General features: G+C 44.4%; 1 protein-coding gene across 1 annotated transcript in view; it reads left to right on the forward strand.

Annotated features, from left to right (window-relative positions):
- The first annotated feature begins 731 nt into the window (after positions 1–731).
- The window catches only part of thada (THADA armadillo repeat containing), a 69,114-nt gene continuing 50,638 nt past the window's right edge, over positions 732–19,207 (forward strand). The window contains exons 1-21 of the mRNA XM_084471031.1: positions 732–815; positions 1,785–1,864; positions 2,547–2,662; positions 3,075–3,205; positions 3,743–3,891; positions 3,978–4,010; positions 4,113–4,161; positions 4,384–4,577; positions 4,916–5,010; positions 5,180–5,403; positions 7,196–7,923; positions 8,025–8,179; positions 8,278–8,433; positions 8,597–8,704; positions 8,793–8,916; positions 9,231–9,376; positions 9,611–9,842; positions 10,757–10,892; positions 11,525–11,661; positions 11,951–12,088; positions 13,117–13,286. Of these exons, the coding sequence (XP_084327157.1) occupies positions 1,792–1,864; positions 2,547–2,662; positions 3,075–3,205; positions 3,743–3,891; positions 3,978–4,010; positions 4,113–4,161; positions 4,384–4,577; positions 4,916–5,010; positions 5,180–5,403; positions 7,196–7,923; positions 8,025–8,179; positions 8,278–8,433; positions 8,597–8,704; positions 8,793–8,916; positions 9,231–9,376; positions 9,611–9,842; positions 10,757–10,892; positions 11,525–11,661; positions 11,951–12,088; positions 13,117–13,286 (3,294 nt within the window). The 5' untranslated portion in view covers positions 732–815; positions 1,785–1,791. The remainder of the gene's footprint in view (positions 816–1,784; positions 1,865–2,546; positions 2,663–3,074; positions 3,206–3,742; positions 3,892–3,977; positions 4,011–4,112; positions 4,162–4,383; positions 4,578–4,915; positions 5,011–5,179; positions 5,404–7,195; positions 7,924–8,024; positions 8,180–8,277; positions 8,434–8,596; positions 8,705–8,792; positions 8,917–9,230; positions 9,377–9,610; positions 9,843–10,756; positions 10,893–11,524; positions 11,662–11,950; positions 12,089–13,116; positions 13,287–19,207) is intronic.

Genomic DNA, 19,207 nt, shown 5'->3' on the forward strand with positions numbered 1-19,207 from the left:
ATTTTATTTTTAAGCATGCCATGTTTTCAAATCCGTGCACCTTCGTGTCTTACTCTGCTGGAATTAAAAACACAAACTTTAACAATCCGATCATTTCTTTTTGCTTTTTATTTTTTTTAAACAGCAAAGCATATTGTAAGTTATCCAAACCGATCTGTTATCGTCATCAAACAAACTATATCCATTTTAGGAGTCAGGACACACCATAATTAACTGTAATATGAATATTCTAATGACATTAGGGCTAATGCTAATGATAAGGATCATTAAAATAGAGTAATTAATATAAGAAGAAGCGTCACTATGAGTTGCTGTCCTTACTTACCTCAACTATGAAGTCAACGAGAAACAATGCAGAGCTTTATGCCATGTCCACTCCAAAAAAACACGTCGCAATTATTCCAATGGCATACTTTGAATTTATGACTAAAACAACGAATTTTCCAGTCCCGTAAATTTGTCTTTCTGCTCTCGAGTAAAAGTTTGAGCAGACAGGATTCGAGGCGTGGCTTCTGGAGTCTGCGACCAATGGGAAGGTCTCTAAGACGGTCACGTGAACCGACATGCAGATTTACAGCCGCGAGGACGCGACGTTGACTGAAATGTGGATTCCTCCAATTGGAGATCTGAGCGCTTTTTTCTCCGCGGAAGTCCACCAATCCGTTGCTCTTTAGGGCGGGACCGGTAGCGGTTGCGGAACTGACGTATCACACGTGTAGCAAGGCTCGGAGCTGAGCAAAAAGCAACAGAAGTCATACACTCTGCAATAAATGTATCAATAAACTCTTGCCATTTGTTAGGTCACCCTAAAATTGGTGAGTGTCCGTTGAGCATAATGTGGTTTTACTTGTCTTGTCATGCTGTATTTAGTTATTATGTAGCAATGTAAGCTAACAACAGAAAAGGGTAACTAGAGACACTTCACGGAGGTGTCTTCGCAGGAAAAACACCGGTGTCGCTCATAACAATAATAATGGGTCTGCTCTTTCTATATCTATCTCAAGGACCCCCTCGAAAATGAGATGGTACATCTCAAGGGGCTATCCTTGAAATAAAGAATAAATAAAAAATGTACAGGGCACTGGTACTGAACTAAACTAGTGAAGGTTAATCTACTACCCATGCCCTGGTACATACAATTGTATATTCCGTTGCCGAAGTCACAGTAGCCCATTGAGTCACGGATGCATGCAGCATGTGTATATGTCTTTATGATGATGCAGTGTTAATAGTGTCTTATGCAGACACAACACATATATCGGCATATCGGTATAAACACGTAGAAAGAAACGTACGTCAGATGTTTCTTTCTACGTGTCATTGAACAAATTCATTTTTCAATGAACAAGTTAATTTTTCTATGAACTTTGAACTGAACGTAAAATATTTTTAACTAAAGAACTTGAACTTGAACTAGTTCATATTTTGTGACATTCTGAATTGATGCTTAGGTCCAGATGACATGATTATTAAATATAGTTACTGCCTTAGTTGTGATGAATGAAACAGGTGTACAAATAATATCCACAACAATTTGAGATTGTAGTGATGGGCAGCAGGATTCATTTAAAAGATAAGCACAGAATACAGTTTTTCTTCAGTTTCTAAAAAAAACTGTTAATGAACTGAACATGAACTAGTTCAAAACTGAATTGGTAAACTATGAACGTGAATTTATTCATTTTATTTTGTATGAACTGAACTTTGAACTAGTTCATGTGAAGTATGAACTTGCACAACACTGGTCAGATGACCTGTTATGTCCTGGCTTCCTCACTGCACAGGGGAATAATGGTCACAAAGAAGAAGAAGACGGCCATAGAGGCACTGGTTCTGGACAACGATGCTGTTCAAAAGCTCAAAGGTCAGACCTCCTCAAAACATATGCAGTGCAGAGCTGTACTGGGCCAAAGATTCGGCCCACACTAGTCTTTTGCAGACGCTTGCACATGTTTTCCGTGCACTCGCAAAGTGCACAGAAAGTTCATTCAGAACCCGTGGCCCACTTTGTTGAAGGTCCTTGCAGCATCTGTCTGAAGGACCTCTTTTCTATGGTTATCCATTACCTGCACCTTCACATTTGGTCTTATCCATGGCTCCCAGAAAATCTTGGACTGAGATTGGAGGGATATCGGGGCGCTTGCAGCACATTTGTTTGGGGTCGCCACCACACGCTGAAGACATTGATTCATTTCTGTCCTTGAAATAAAGAAACTTCATAACTATTAACTGATAACTATTAGCAGCCATTCACAAGTTTGATAACCACTCATCATAACCCCAACCATAAAAAACATACACAGAAATAAAACAGATCTTGGCCTTCAGTCATGCGTATGTATGTTCAAAACAAGACCATAGTTTTAGAATTTGTATGGCGGAACCCCTAACTGATATCCCAGACAGTCCGGTCTGCCCAATGGCCAGACCAGCCCTAATGCAGTACCATTAGCGGGTATCCATTCAAGTGCACAATACTGTGTGGTCAAATTTCTATCTTTTGAAAAAAACATGTTTTTGTTGTTTGTGTGTGTGTGGGCGTGTAGCTTCTCTGTGTTTAGATGGCAGCGTTGCTGATGAAGAGGTCCGGCAGGTAGCTGTGACGCTCCAGGCCTTTCTAGATCTGACGGAGCCAGTTCAGCAGATCCAGCTAGTGAAAAAGGTAAGTAGTCTGTCCTAGGGTCTACCCTATCTTACAATTCAATAACTTAATCCTAAAGACCATATCATTTGCATGATGGTGTCAGTAAAATATAAGGGAAGCAGATGTAGCAACCATCTGATTGACCTTACTGGTCGGTAAGTGCAATCAGTGGCACTACTTATGAACACATATAGAAAGCGGAGGGCACGAAGTCACATGAGTTTTACAGCAAAAAAATATCATGTACGAGAAAGACAATTCTCTGCAGTAACATACAGCATCACCATTTCCTATTCAACATTGGACAAATATCAAGGTAACTCTTCAAATCCCTTGGTCTTCAATGTGTGTGTGTGAGCTTTTCAACTGTGGTGTCAGTTGGAAAGCTTACCTTTATAGTGTGTGTGTGTGTGTGTGTGTGTGTGGACAGGCAGGAGCTCAGCTGGAGGAGCTGAAAGAAGAGCAGGTCGATGTGTCCCTCATTCGGCCCTGCCTCCACACTCTGGCGCTGGTCTTTGTTTCCCTTCAGGCCAAAAACCCTCTCCGCAGAGTCTGCGCCAGGTACACACACACTGCCCTGTTTCTCATCTCACTGTCCTCTACACGGTTGTTTGGCCTCACCGATTGGTATTATATATAATACAAAACTTTAAGAAAAGTTTGATTCTTATTCTTTAGGTCATGTGTGTACCATCTCCTTCTATTCAAATGTGAATATTGCATTTACTGATTATTTGTAACGCTGCCGTATCGTTAATGTTTCTTAAGATAATCTACTGTTAGTTTTTGTTTACCTGTGTTGTAATTGTTATGTTGTTGACCTGCACAGTGACTGCAGTGCAGATATCCGTTAGCAACTTGGTGTGAACTAAAATGTTGATTGAATAATGGCAGCATAATAATAATAATAATAATAATAATAATAATAATAAGAATTATTATTGCATAATCATATCGCAGTATTCAGCCATCTCTTTGGGATCAGGACGTAGGAGTACAACAACACTAACAATAGGGTGGCATTCTGTGCAACCGCACTAATAAATAAGTCAGTCCAGGGGACCCCCACTGACTCCCCCTGGTCCTCCCTCCCTCCAGTGCCCTGAACTCTGTGGCATCGTGGCTGCAGGACGCGACTGCGGACTGTCTCTCTGCCTGCCTGTCTGACTGCCTTCTCACCCCGGAATCAGACCGGCACCCTCACATCACGGACACAATTGCTGCATGCCTGGATGGGTTTCCGCTTGGTCAGTGTGTCCGTCAGATGGTTTTAGCTGTAGGAGACTAGCTGCCACAGGCAGTTTATGTTTTTTCTCTTTTCTTGTGTTCCCAGGCGAGAGATGCATACACAGACTGCTACCTGAAGGTCAGTATTTCAATGTCAAGTTAGTTTTCAGGAATTTATAGCATTCAAACTCGAGAGAGATAGGCTTCAACTGATTTGTCTTCTCATTCTCCCTTTGTGTAGTTTTGCATTTTCTTGAGAAGGCTTTGAGTGGATTCATCCAACAGAACAGGTACGGAGATCGTTAAGTATCGTTAAGTGTTATAGTTAGTTGGACAAGTTATGAGTTAGATTAGTTATACGATTTGTGAGTTACAATAGTTAGGGTTAAAAGTTAATTATACTAGCAAGAGTTAGAAGAGAAAGAGTATACATCTATGCAGCATGTACATGAATGAATGATATTTGATATTTGGCCATTATCTGGTATATCCTTTTCTACCTGTCTACCCAGTGGACTAATAGGCCGTCACATTGCTCAGGCCCAGCTGATGCATTTGTGCCTGACTGCAGTGAAGACCTCCATGCTCGTGCTGCAGAGGTCTCAGGATGCCACCAGTGCAGCCCTACAGGCGGTGGAGGGTTCCTGCAGCCTGCAGAGCACTCTGGGCTCCCTGTTGGACCGCTATGTCGACATCCTCACAAACGGTAAGGGGGTCTCAGGGAAGCAAACACAAATGTCTAATCTTGACCCTCTATATTAAAGCAGCTATAGGTAAATTGATTGATTTTAATAATGTTTCTGCGCTACTATGCTTGCAGTGAAAGCAAGATTTGGCTCACGGAAAAAGAGCTGCTATTGCTCTGGCATTTGTTTGTCTGATGGATTTGAACTGACAACCTTGTACTTTATTAGCTATGGACAGTAACACTGCTTCATGCAGATTGTCACTTTCATAAAGATAAGATTGATTGATTTGTTGTTTGTATTTATCTATTTCTTCTTCCCACCTCCTGGTCATCATTCCTGTGTTGTCATTCTGCAGAGGAGTTTATCCAGACGGTTCAGAGCACAGCGGGAATGGCGTCTGTCCTACTGCTCAGGTCTGCCATGGGCCCTGGAGAAGATTTGGCCACTGTGGTGAGAAAGGCCTTTAACTATTTTCCTCTGTGACTATTTTATTGTACAGGATGAATTAGTGATATTACCTAAGGGAATCCCTTAGTGTTTTGCATCATCAAATTGTATCCATTGTAAATTCACCCGTGTGTGTGCGTGCGTGCGTGCGTGCGTGCGCGCGCTTCTCCAGGTGTGCATGTTGCTCCGTGGCTCTGGCCAGGGTACAGACGCTGCCCCCTGCTGGCTGAGGCCGAGCCTTGCAGGGCTGTGTGCAGAGGGCCGCCCCCTGGGCATCTCCCTCTACCTGTGCCACGGGACCCTGGCCATGTTGAACTGGAGGCGGGCGGTCCTGGGCCCCCGCTGGGAGGAGCTTCTACTGCTGGTACCTGACACCCTGCTGCTGCTGGACACCAGGTAGGCACTATCACTGCTGTCACTGCGGGCTCAGACAGAGCTCTGAGCCAGGTACTACTGTCAAACTCTTTGGATACGTGAAGAGTTTGGATACGTGTGACGTATCCAGCTTTACCAGGTTTTAGTTAGGCTATTGTAAATGTAGGGGATAATGTATAGAAAAGTAGTCATTATCGGGAAAATAAGGGCTTATTTAAGATAATGACGGCAACGTTCTATACATTATCCCGCTTATTACACAGCTACTTGCCAAAATTGTCTTTCTACAATTACCATTCGTAGTGTTGATCAGCAGAGAAATAGTCCGCCAAAGATGTTGACGTTGCTTAGCAACCGAATCCGCTGGGGTTGATAAGTTAAGTTGACTACTTGCGGAGTGATTATAGCATATCATTGCTTAGCAACGGTCATTATTGAAAAAATAATTCACCACCGGAAGTCGGGAAGGCCCATGCAAGTGAACGGAGCATTCCACAGCATTGAGAAGAGCCGTGTAATAATTATATTTATACACCGTACAACTGCACAATCCTTAATTCAAATCAAGCAATAGAGCTTGACGGTTGTCAAAATACATACATTGAAAAAAGTATATATATTCTTTATACTTTTATTTTGTGTCCAATGCGTGTGGATGTATGGAGGCAGCAGTTAATTTTAATAGGGATGTCCGGGAGGGTTTACCTTCAAGGCATAGCTAAACAAATGTTTAGCTGACAGGATACAGCTTTTAGTTAAATCAGGTCTTGTTGCGACCTTCCTAACTACTGGTAGGTGACTATTATGCTGCGTTCCAGGGACTCTTTTCAACCCGTAAGTTACGACTTAAAGTCACGACTCACGACTTGGTAGCGTTCCAGGCAAGTCACAAGTCACGACAACAAACCCTTCTGCGGCTCTGTGGGCTATACATTCTCTGGCTATACTACGAACCTCGACTAGCAGGTTAGCGAGGTATGTCGCGCTCAAAGCCAGGGCTGTGACACGAAAGTGGCTGTTTTAGCGTCGCTGTATCACCATGGTGTCTAGAGCAGTTGTGTCAAAGCACTGCCTACTGACCAATCAATTATCTTGAAAAATGAAGTTATCTCACATGTAAGATTATGTCATATATGTTACAGGGGGAGCTCCGCCTATCCTAAAATTCTCGCTGGTGCATTTAACACTATTGTGCGTGCCAAAATGCCCCTTATATGGACGTTCATACCATAAAACATGTCCTAACAACCGATTTGATTTCATAGATAGTACCAACAGAGGCCGCCATTGTGGTTTATGTGTGTGTGACGTCAAAAGCTTTAAAGCTTTTGACGAAAGGTGTTGAAAACTGTTTGTATTGGCAGGCTAGCAGTTCCCCTCGAGTTGCGCTAGCCTAGCACCAGTGATTTCTGCAACTAGAAGGACTGAATGAAAATTGTTAAACGGTCTCCAATGATAAATAACACACTGGCTCATTTGGAAATGAGACCCGATGTCCAAAATCCTGAACTATCCCTTTAACTGGGAGTACATCGATCTGGTACGAGTTCACGGGTAGCGAGTTACGGGTTTAACTGCCGTTCCAGGGCACTTTCACGGGTAGAAGGTTGTGAAAACGCGAGTTATGGATTGCCTGGAACGCGCCATTAACGTGCAGCCCTAATGGAAATACAATTTTTTTCAAAATGATGTAGATGAGTGGAAACAGTATTGATATTTATTTTATGTATGATATTAGAAAACAACATGTCATGCATATTTATTCATGTCTATTCATGTAGTATGCCCTCTTTCTGCTTATCTCCTTGTCAAGCATTAAGGAGTCCAGTACAGCCATGCTGGTGGCCCGAGTCCTAACCCTCTGGAGCGGCGCTGCCCTGGACTGCCTGCAGGTGGAGCGGTCCTCCCCCTCCCCGAGACTCAACCAGTCCCTCCAGGGGGGCTCAGCCCTCCACGAACACCTCCTGGAGCGTGTCTACTCCCACTGGGAGCACCCGTTGGACGGCGTCCGCCACCAGACCCGCGCGCTCTTCCGGGACCTCATCGTGGCCCACCAGCACGCCAGCGCCTCGGATCCGGCTCTAGCGGACCCCTACATCTCTACACTAACCCACAGCCTGCTGGGGCTGGAGTGGCACATGAGGGGGAAGTACGGCTCGCTGGGCTGCCTGGTGGAGCTCCTCGGGGCCGGCCACCTACTGGACATTCAGCCCCGGCTTCCCTCGCAGCTCCTGGGGCTGATGGGCGACCAGAACATGGCGCCGTACGCCAGCGACCTCCTGGAGAGACTGTTTGTCAGCCACAAAGGCCAGCTGGAGGAGGAAGAGGTGGCGGGCGGCGGGGGCAAAGTGGGTCCGGGGGGCTGGATGGAGCTCTGGCACCAGACCTGGGTGACCCCCCTGCTGCAGGTGCTGTGCCGGGCCAGGCTGGACCAGACCACCTACATCCTGGACTACTTCCTGCCCAAGCTGCTGCGGTGCAGTCCCGCCAGTCTGACCCACATGGTGCAAGCACTGCAGGACATGGGGCCCTGCGGCTCTGGTAAACACACGCTCACTCACACATGCTTTGTTTTTCTCACAGCAGTGGGTGTATAGCAGCAGTAGTACGGTTCATTCAGTGTCATGTGTTAATGTCCTCAGGTCCTCCGGGCAGCAGGGGCGCTCTGGGGGCCCTGATGACCTGCTTGCGGGCAGCAAGGGCCCAGGGTGTGGCCCCTTCATTGGAAGAGGGTCTATTTGGTGGACTGGTACCCCTCTCCTTGCTGCGGCAAGCACTGGTACACAAACACGACCAGGTATGTTTGTGTGATGGAAAACCATTGTGTTATCATAAATATTTGACTGCTGTACGTTTGTTTGTAACCATGTCTTGCCCTTCGTCTGGCTGTCCAAGGTGAGGATGGATGCTCTGGGCCTGCTCTGTGAGACCCATCGTAGAACAGAGGGGGTGAGTCCACAGGAATTCGAACTGTTACGTCACTTCCTCCCCCCGAACGTCAATTGCCAACCACCAGGGGTCCGACAGCTGACCGTGAGCCTGCTCAAAAGGGTAAGTGGTTTCACAAAAATATACAAAAATGTGAAATTCTGAAATTTTATGACTTGACGTCTCATTCAATTTACATCCATATTCAGTGAAGTGTGCGGATTAAACATATGAATCCCATGTTGAAAGTCCCTTCAAATGTCATACCCATGCATCCGTCCCACAGTTGCTGTGTAGGGTGAAGGACAGCAGTACGCTGCTTCAGAAGAGAATGAGCCAGGAGAGAAACCAGGAGCAGAGAGACAGAGACACGCACACACTGGCAACCTACAAGGTACTCTGTATGTCTCAAACTCAGGAACTCCAAAGTGAACTGGCATCACACACATCCCTGACGGTTGTGTGTGGTTGTGTGACCCCAGGAGTTCCTCTGCTGGATGTGTGAGTCCCTGCTGGAGGTACTGGTTTCAGGAGCGTCCTTCCCCTCCTGCCTGACTGCCCTCCATCTGCTGGTGCTGCTCGGCCAGCTGTTCACCTTCAGCACCGGTACGGTTCTAGACACCTCTTTCTTCCTTCCTCTGTTGTGTTCAAATGTGCATTGTTTGCATTGTTTGCAAACTCTGTGTATTACTTAAATATTTTAAATAAAGGTTAGTAGAAACAGCACCATGATGTTTTTTTTTTGGACACTGTATTGATACATCTTAATTCTATGAAACGTGAGTGATGTATTTTCCCTTTGCCTGACAAGCAGCCAAATATAATTTTTATGTGTGATTTGAAAATGTATTTGAACCATATAGGCTACATTGTTCTTGTCTTTTCATTAATTTATTCCTCCCTCCCTCTCTCTTACTAAGAACCTGATGTCTTCGCCATTGGCAGCAAAGTAACTTTTGCTCATGCTCAAAATGTCCTCTACTGTGTGGCCAGCAATTTCCTGGAGGTCAAACAGCTTGCTTCTGTGTTGCTACGGCAACTCCCGCCGTCAACCGTGGGACTGCAGGTCAGCCTGCAGTAATATTTACTTGTCCTCATTGATTAAAAAAATGTAGGTATTATTTTGAACAAAAATAAGAAATTGTCAATATTAATTGCCTTTGTTTTAGAATAGCTGCGCCGATACCACTTTATGCCGCCAAGACCCATTTATGAGACCTGGTATTGTTAGCCTGCGTCCTTTCTTTGGATGCATATCATTTTGACTATGTTTACAATCAAGGTATACTCTTGATTCTAGGACCCGGAGAGGCTGAGTCATGTGCTCTGCGCTGCGCTGGAGCTCAGCACCAGCACCAAGCCCTACGACAGCGTCACCGCAGCCCACCTCCTAGACCTTCTTGTGCACCAGCCCACCCTGCCGGCGGCCTTGCTGGCCTATGCCCAGGCACAGGGCCTCCCCTTCCAGCTGCCCCTGCAGCCAGAATCACAGGCTTCTGAGGCCCTCATGCTGGAGCACAACAGCCTCGCCGGTATGATTTTCTATTTGATATCTGAATTACAACATTTTAAATGGTTTGGACCCTCCTCCACTATGTGCCTAATGTTTGTTGTGTTTACTAGCTCTGTCAATTCCATTAGATCAGGGGTTCTCAAAGTTTTGACAGCTGAGGGCCAATTTAGGAACCCAAAATTTGACTGAGGGCCGCCAAAGGAAAAAAAATTAATAAAACAGAAAAATTCATCCCATTTGTAATAATTGTAATGACCAGGTTGCATCTCTACAGTTAGATGTATTGGTCTGCATCCAGTATAAACACATTTTAAATAACAAATTAGGCAAAACCTGGCACAACTTTTGAAAACCTTGAGAAACATTTTAACTAACACACAATCCCTGGGGTTCTCTGCCATATACAGTCGAATTTGGGATATAACAGTCCTGTGTGCATTTCAGAATAAAAACTTATTTAGAACAGAAAAAAAAAAAAATTCATTCATTCATTTTTTTATTTTTTTATTTTTTTTTAACTTACATCTGTATGTCATTGCGGGCCGCCAGGAATGTTTCTGCGGGCCGCACTTTGAGAATCAATGCATTAGATCCTCAAGGATATTATGTTCGATATTTAACTACTATAGTACTATACCATTTCACAAACTGTATTTAGGCAGTCAGCTTGTTCTGTGAAGGCCACTAACCAGTGGAACACACGGCCTGACGCTGTGAGGAGCTGCAGCTCCGTCAGCTCTTCCAGAACCAATTTAAAAAGCCTATTAAAAGCAAATCAGCCCTCTACTCACTGATCTTGAATGTGATTTATGACTTGCCATCAGCCAAAATACATACACGTTGCGTGTGAGTTTTGTTTGACTTCATGTATTTAGTAAACGCCTTGTATGACTTGTAGATCTGAGCATTCTCTACGTGTCTGTGTCTCTGCAGTGGTGCTGCTGCTGCTGCAGCGGCTGCAGCAGGAGGTGGTGTCGGCCGAGTCGTCCCTCCTGCAGGCCGCGGCCTCCCGGCCCCTCTACGGCCGGGCCCACTGCATCACCGCTGTGCTGCAGCGCCTCCCCCTGGGGTGAGGGACACACACACCGCCATGCAGGGAGCTCCTCCCTCCAACCGGCACTAATATACATCTCTACTAGTCTTTAATAATCCCATCCTTACTTACTTTGTATTTTCTGTATTTACTAAATAACCCATTAGCTAACTAATAGAAGATAGGTATGTTTCAAGAGCTATAATTTGAGTGTAAGTGGTTAGAAATGCCACAGCCATCCGTCAGCTATAGGTGAGTGAAATGCTCTGTGAGAATATCTGTTTCGAGTTGACTGCACCGGCCTCTGTTTAAGACCTTTAAGATTATGTTCCCTGCTAATTTCTGACCATTCAGGGAATCTCCCCCCTGATTATTCCTGTCAATGACATTCAAAGACTTGTCGTTATCATCTTAAGGTGGAGAAATGTAGTGAGCAAGGGAGGGTGCGTTTTTTGGGGTTGTTAATTTCACTCTCTACGACACTCAAATCTTACCTCCAGCACTTTTTATTCTTGCTTGGGGTGGAATGTATCTGTGTGTGATCTGTTGGTTCTGTGTGTGTGTGTGTGTGTGTGTGTGTGTGTGTGTGTGTGTGTGTGTGTGTGTGTGTGTGTGTGTGTGTGTGTGTGTGTGTGTGTGTGTGTGTGTGTGTGTGTGTGTGCGTCCAGGAGTCTAACCCTGACGGAGCAGTGGAGGAGTGTGGTGTCGAAGCTGATCGCCATGTGCTACAGGATGTCCGATATCGTGTCCCCGGTTGTCCAGAGCTCGTCCCCCGAGGGACTCATCCCCATGGATACTGACTCAGGTGGCTCTAGACCAGACACCTTTAAAGGCTAAAGCTCTCAGAATATTTAGCTCCATATTGATGATATCTATTTTTGTGTCTTAGCCACAGAAATCCCATATTGAATATCTAATGTGTGTGTTAGGAATACAATTCTTCCATCCACAGTGATGGAGGCGCCTGCGGTTGGTTGTTAAAAGATAAACTGTCCAATGTGGCAAAGAACTACAGCTTCTTCCCATTTGCCACCCCCCTATTAGGATTCTTATTTTACATTTGAAAGGGTAATTAAAGTTTAGTGTGTGCGCAGATGCATCAGCAGGGCTCCAACGTATCCTTCAAGAGATCCAGCCCAGGGACACCAATGACTTCTTCACCAGCGCCAGAGAGCTGGAATCACAGGCCGGGGACCACCCCGACCAGCACGACAAAACAAAGGAGACCAAAGGTCAGCCGAATATCACCATGCCTCTCTGACTATACAGACTCGGCCTCATGCTTTTTTTCATATGAGCTAAGTGTAAAACATTTAAGAGTTTTTTTCAAATATGGATTTACCGCTGTAAGACAGAGGCCCCGTCCACACGGGCGAAAAACAATCTGTTTTCCTTTGATGCGCTTCAGGAATATCTCAGTAAAGACGGACTCATTGCGAAAAACGCATCGAGCTGTAGAAACGCTGTAGTACATATTCAAGGTCAATGTGTGGCGCTGGTTCTCCACAAAAAAAAGTGGAGCGCGTCAAGCCTGCGCACATCAAGCCCATGCGCGCTGTATATAAACATACAGTAGAGGAGGAGAAAGCAGTTGTTAAACCTTTTAGATTTTGCAGAAATACGTTTTAATGTACAGTTAGTAATTAAATTAACCAAGGGGCTGTATTTAAAGCTACAAAAATGATACAAATCAAATAAATAAATTAAATGCAACGCAACTCTAACGTCCCCAGCTGGTGGGGGGGCGATGACATCATTGTTTGTGTTTCAGGCGTCCACATGAATCCTAACATGAAACTGCATAGGTCTGTTTTTATCTGAATCCACCCTGGGACCTGGTTTCAGAAAAGTGCGTTTTCGAGCCCCAGATCTGCCGGATCCGTCTGGCCAGTCGGCCCAAACGCACAAGACTTATGCAGTTTCACCAATAGAATCGGCTCCGTGTGGACGGGGCCAGAGAAGCACTCTCTTTTACATGACTTTAAGTGAAAATACACGGCAGCTTGAATAACCATGCCACACTCTGTGTGCCTTTATTTGACCAAACACATGTTGAGGATGAATGAATCAATTTGTGTAAAGTAGTACAGTACCCATAATGTCCTGATGAGGTCAGCCTTTGAGTGAGGCTGTTTAAGGAAAGGAGTAATGCATGTAATGCATGGGAAAATTCCCTTGGTTTCACACACAGAGTGCACTTTAACAAGGTACCACATTGCTTAGAACACATCAATACATTGTGTGTGTGTGTGTGTCCCAGGTGTGTGTGACGGTGGTGAGGGATACAGGGTGACAGCCCAGATGGTCCTGGTGTGTTGCTGGCGCAGCATGAAGGAGGTGGCAATGATGCTGGGCGAGCTGTGCCAGAGCCTTCCCTTGCAATACAACCATGCGGATGAAGCACACAGCGGATTGGTCACTGAGGAGCAGGTCAGAAACTCATGCCCACACGTGCAGTTCAACTAGAATTGTATGCCCTGACCATACCCCAAATTCTGTGCTGACACTCTCTCTGGTGAGACGTTTGTGATCAGATTACTCATATTCTGGCATCTTTCCCTGCATGAATTGGAACAGGGTGAGAGCGCTGCTTTTTTAAATTATCAACTGATAATTTTTCCTTTTAGTTTCTGCAGTGTTATTTTAATGACGCAAAAACTACAATATAACGTCAGATTACTACATGGACATCAGTGGCTTTCGGATCCACCCATCATTCCTAGTCCGACTCTGTAACGGCAGAGCTTTAATGTCGCCTAAAGGCTTCTGAAGACACACAGATTCTTTAGTATGATATTAGGTCCTACTTACAATGATGCCATGTTTGGTACTTGCCATTTAGATGATGGCTACCATTTCCTCAACTGAAGCTTGGACTTGAGCGTGGCATCTCAGGACCTTATATCACCTTGCAACGATTGCTTTGGTGCCGACCCCCATGTTCTGTTTTGGTCTTTACACTTTCAACACTGGCTTTGGTATTGTCCGCGTGTGTGCGTGTGTGTGGTTTGGATTTGATTGTTTAGCTTGTTGGGCGAAACACAGAATTATGCCTCAAAGTCTATGACAGGCCAGTGGTACCAAAAATATGACTGATTAAATTAAAGTAAAGTAAATGGTCCTCATTTATATAGCGCTTTTATCCAAAGCGCTTGACAGTGTTGACTGACATTCTCCCATTCATGCACACATTCACACACCAACAGCGGAGTCAACCACGCAGGGCGACAGCCAGCTCATCAGGAGCAATTAGGGTGTCTTGCTCAGGGACACCACGACACTCGGAGGAGGAGCCGGGGATCGAATCAGCAACCTTGCGGTTACCAGCCAACCCGCTCTACCTCCTGAGCTAAGATAAACCAAGATATACCAAGATAAACTACGACAAAGCAAAACAACATTTGAGTAACATTCATTTTGCTTTCGAAACATTATGAAATCATTGACTGTACAAACGAACCGATTGGACACAAATCCTTTTGCACTAGCAAATATATCCAAAAAGGCTTGTTTTATTTGGCACCGGCATTGTTTTGGCACTGTTGTTCCCCAAATAAAGGTCTAGTACACAAAGACCACATTCATATTAAGTATTGAAATGTGTCCCAGGTGAACAGAGCCATAAATACAGGTGTGAACTTCTTGTTGTTCACCAAAGCCACATTCAGAGGTGGTGGATATGAGACCATATCCCCACCATAGTGTGAACACATTTGTGTCCCTGCATGACGCATTTGTCACCTACGTGATCATGCCTACATGGTCAAGGAAACCACTGTTCAACCCTGCTTAACCGATTCAACATTGGTTACCTGTATTTGCTTATTGCGCAAGCTGACTCCTTCCTCGTTTTTTGTAATAACGGTAGGAACGCTTGCACAACATAACAACTGGATCACTGTCCATTGCGTGGAGCTAGCCAGTTTGCAGGCTGGGCGCCATGATGTTTGCCGGCCTTGTTCCTGCTTTGTAAACATTGCGTGTGTTGACTCACTTTAAAATGGCAATAAGTGATACAATTTTAATCTCAAGTGGTCACTGGAGAGCCTCATTGGCCTGGCAATGGTAAAGCTCTGCATGGCTGCACCGAATGCAAGATCCAGGGCTGAAAAACACACACGCTCCGCTCAGCTGTAGATGGATGTTTATGTCCCACACACACACACGCGCGCACTCACGTACGTGCACACACACTCGTATACGGTTTCACTACAAGGTGAGGACCTGCGTGTGTAAACAGCTGACATCTTTCCAGCATGAGAATGGAGGGTGTCGGACGGCCCGCTGGGAGCCTCCTCGTTCAGCATCCGTCCTCGTTAGCAGCTCACCATCATCTGAAGCCGCTCCCGCTGGGGTTTTAACTAGACGCAGTGTCCCTCCTCCCTGCCCACTGCATTCTTTCCAAATCACTTCCACCACGAGCCGGAAAACACACACACACATACACACAGATCGACAAAAACACAGGAATAGTTGTCTGAGTGCTTCAGCATGTTAGTCCATAATAACAAGGGGAACCAGACATAAGCGGTATTTGACTGTGTAGGGGGTATGTTGTGTGTGTGTGTGTGTGTGTGTGTGTGTGTGTGTGTGTGTGTGTGTGTGTGTGTATGTTTTTATGCTGTTCTACTAAATATCTACGCTCAAACGTGTCTATCGTGCACGTACGGTGTGTGTGTGTGTGTGTGTGTGCCGTTTTGGCGACGATGCTGGACCAAAGTTACTAATGTCCTTCAGAACTTGGTACAAAAAACATTAATGATAGGCTGTGTTAAGTCGTTACAAATAACAATTGTCCTGCCTCAAACCATACCCAATAGCCCAATACAGCTAAACCAGCGCTTCTGTAGAGCCATGCCATACCATACTGACCTATATTGAAGATTATACATTATGTTGTCCGTGACCACTAACTATTCACTAATCTAAACATGTATTATATTTAACTTTCAATTGCCTACTGTAATGCAAAAACTAATTCTAACAGATTCAAAGTCACGTTTTTGAACGAGTCGTCGTTCTGGTCTTTGTCAATGGAGGGAATCCAAAGAATCCATCTGAGGTGCATAGCACTCTGTTGAGGGCAAGAATCACGATTCTTCAACCACAACTGGCCTTTCTGTTAACTCTGGCCTGTCAAGACATATTATGGCAGTGACATTGTGACATGTGACTTGAGCTAAAAATAGTGAGTGTTTTCTGGCGTGAGTCAACATGGGTAAAGTTTTTCTTAGTTTCTCTTCTTCTCTTTTACAACATTCACAACAGCGCATGTGCAGTTCTAATTCAGAAAATATCATTAATTCATCCAACATGACTTTGACTTGGTCTTTGAAATCCTTCCAATCTCCACTATTGCCCTGAAACCACACAAGTTCAGTAATAAAGGCATTGCCTCTGTCTTGTAGACTAGTATAACATGTGTAACACGATGATGCCGCGATGGGCCAGAAATCATCATGCCTTGGCCTCCGCTTCATGACACCATGAGCGCAGCAACGCGAGGAGAGCCTGTCATTGATGTTTACCACAGTCTTCTTGAGGGAACCAATGACTCATGGACCTACAGCACTAGGGGATGACCAATATGTTTTTTTCAGGGCTGATACTGATACTGATTATTAGTATCATGGAGACCGATAACCGATATTTGGCACCGATATACTGTACACTTGCAGTACAATTGTTAATCTTGGTGTCAAAATTATTAACACACAAACTCAACACCCAAACAAACTCAACACCCAACTTAATTGAGATGCCTTTAAGCATTTATTAAATTGAAATGAATGATTGAATTGAAAATTGAAAAGAGCATGGAGTTCCCAGCAGCATTTGTTATAAAGTTAACTGAACATTTTTATAAATAAATGAACAAAATAGCTCACTGAAGTTTAAATTATTTAAATGCTATATATTATTAACAAGTGATGGCAGGTAACCGGTTATTCACTAGGCCAGGGGTTTTCAAACTTTGAGTGTGTGTGGACCACTTTTTATAATCAAGAATTTTCACGGACCACCATATAATACACATAATAAAATATGTCTACACACAGTCCTACCTGAATTACCCGCACCTCTTAATAGGCATATATTAGCACTAAAAGTAACATAGCATCAGTACAACAGGCTTGTTAAAAGAACGTTTACTGCACACAACGGCTGTCACATATTTAATGTATTTATGTAAAGCGCCCAAGGGCGTAATCAGGTTCATTTGAACACCAGGCTTATATCCATAGCAATGATAATGGAGTATTAAATATGTACAGTAATCACAAACGAACTGAACTGAACTGGCTGAAGTCAAATATCAAATCTTCTCAAAGTCCTCAACGAACAGGCTGGGAGTTTGTCCAAGTGACATGCAAAACATTTCAGAAACGGGAGATCAGGAAACTTACTGGAAATTAAAATAATAATAGTCCTTATTTCTTCCATTTATAATTTAAAACAAATCGTTCTAATCTTTGCACTAGCCTATTTTAGTAATCACACAATACCTTCAATTTAATTGAAATTGTACATCATACATACATATTTAACATTTTTTATGAACATTTTTTTTTATGAAAAATATTATTTTATATTTTCGTTTGCTTTTCCACGGACCACCTGCAGTAACGGACCACTGGTGGTCCGCGACCACTGTTTGAAAACTGTGGACCGCAGTTTGAAAATCACTGCACTAGGCTAGAATGTCTACAATAGCAATAGAAGTGATTATTCAACACTGACAACTGTACAAGATCTATCAGGATCTTAACACAGGCTTCAGAAGCAGTTCGCCTTGATGTATTAAGTCTAACTTGTTCATAGCAATCCGCTATTAGCTTAACCAGTGCCTCATCCACAAACTACACGTGGTGTATGGGGCACTGTGGGCAAAGCAGTTTTAAATATTGCTTATCTACATGATTATGCTTGTTGAACAGATGGTTTGATAGTCTTTTGCTCACATAGGTTAAATTCCACTTACAGTAATTAATGAAGTCGTCGTCAACTTACGTATCTTTCACTTCACCATCAATGACTCCAGCTGTGTGTGTGTGTGTGTGTGTGTGTGTGTGTGTGTGTGCGCTGAGCCCTGCTCTCAGGCAGAGAGGTCAGAGAGGAGCAGCTCCAGTCAGCTGCTCTAAGTGGAGACGGTGTGCGTGGTTTCCCTTCGCCGTGATCATTATGTACTCTCATCACTTGTGCATGGATGGGGTGTGTCTAATATCCAGTTTCTGGAAAATAGCTCTGGCCTGGGTTTAGGAGACCAAAGTCAATTTGCCCCACCACAGTGATGACACACGCAAGAGAGAGTGTCTTTCCAAAGCGCTTACTTTTGGCCTTCACACAATCCTTTGCAAATGTCCTGTGTTGGAGCTAGTTGTCCCGGCAACGCCACAGATGTTTCCTGCCACTGGGTGGTGCCCATGGTAACCGTTGCCATTGTTGACATAAGTGATGGTGTTTAATTTTATATTCTTCACTTGTGAGTGACCCTTGGCTAGAACGCAGTGGGGACAGGGCAGTGTCATGACATCTTGAAAACGCTCCTGCTCTTGCTGCTCTCTTTGTTGTAAAATAGCCTCTCGCGCACACACACACACACACACACACACACACACACACACACACACACACACTATGCTCACACACACACACACACACACACACACACACACACACACACACACACACACTATGCTCACGAACACACACACACACACACACACACACACTATGCTCACGAACACACACACACACACACACACACACACACACTGTGAAGTAGTTGTCTCATGGAAAAAGAATCACAAGCACTTCACAGATGAACTATGTCAACTGTGTTTGTCAACCAAAGAAGGAACTCAATAGACATGAGTACGTCAGAACCTAAAAGACTCCAACAGACACTGAGTGCACGGCATACCTTTACGTTGTAAAGTTCAGCCTCCCAGGACTGTCTCCTGATGTCCTGTCCCCCTTCCTTCCTTGCCTTTGGACAGTATAGCATTTAAGATGGCCAATATGTTTTTTATTCCGTTCCACAAAAACAAGCCTCTGTCCGGGAATGACACACCACTGGACCAAGATGAGGGCGTTGGCGGGGCCCAAGTATGGCTCAGAGTTTCCCTTGACAATGGTATCATCCCGTCCCTTTTCCCAAAACGTGTGTTGGGCCGAATGGGATAGTTTTTAAAAGTTAAGGTTTACAAACCACCTCATACCCAAGACATTCTGACACACTCTGGTTTTACTCTTTCTTCGGTATGTTTTCATTGGCGTTCTGCGGTCAAGGGTTCAACATTGTTAAGGGTTGCATTTGATTCCATGTCAAATTGTTAGATGCCCTAGAC

The sequence above is a fragment of the Micromesistius poutassou genome (assembly GCF_964030765.1).
Source record: "Micromesistius poutassou genome assembly, chromosome: 7".
NCBI classification, from domain to species: Eukaryota; Metazoa; Chordata; class Actinopteri; order Gadiformes; family Gadidae; genus Micromesistius; species Micromesistius poutassou.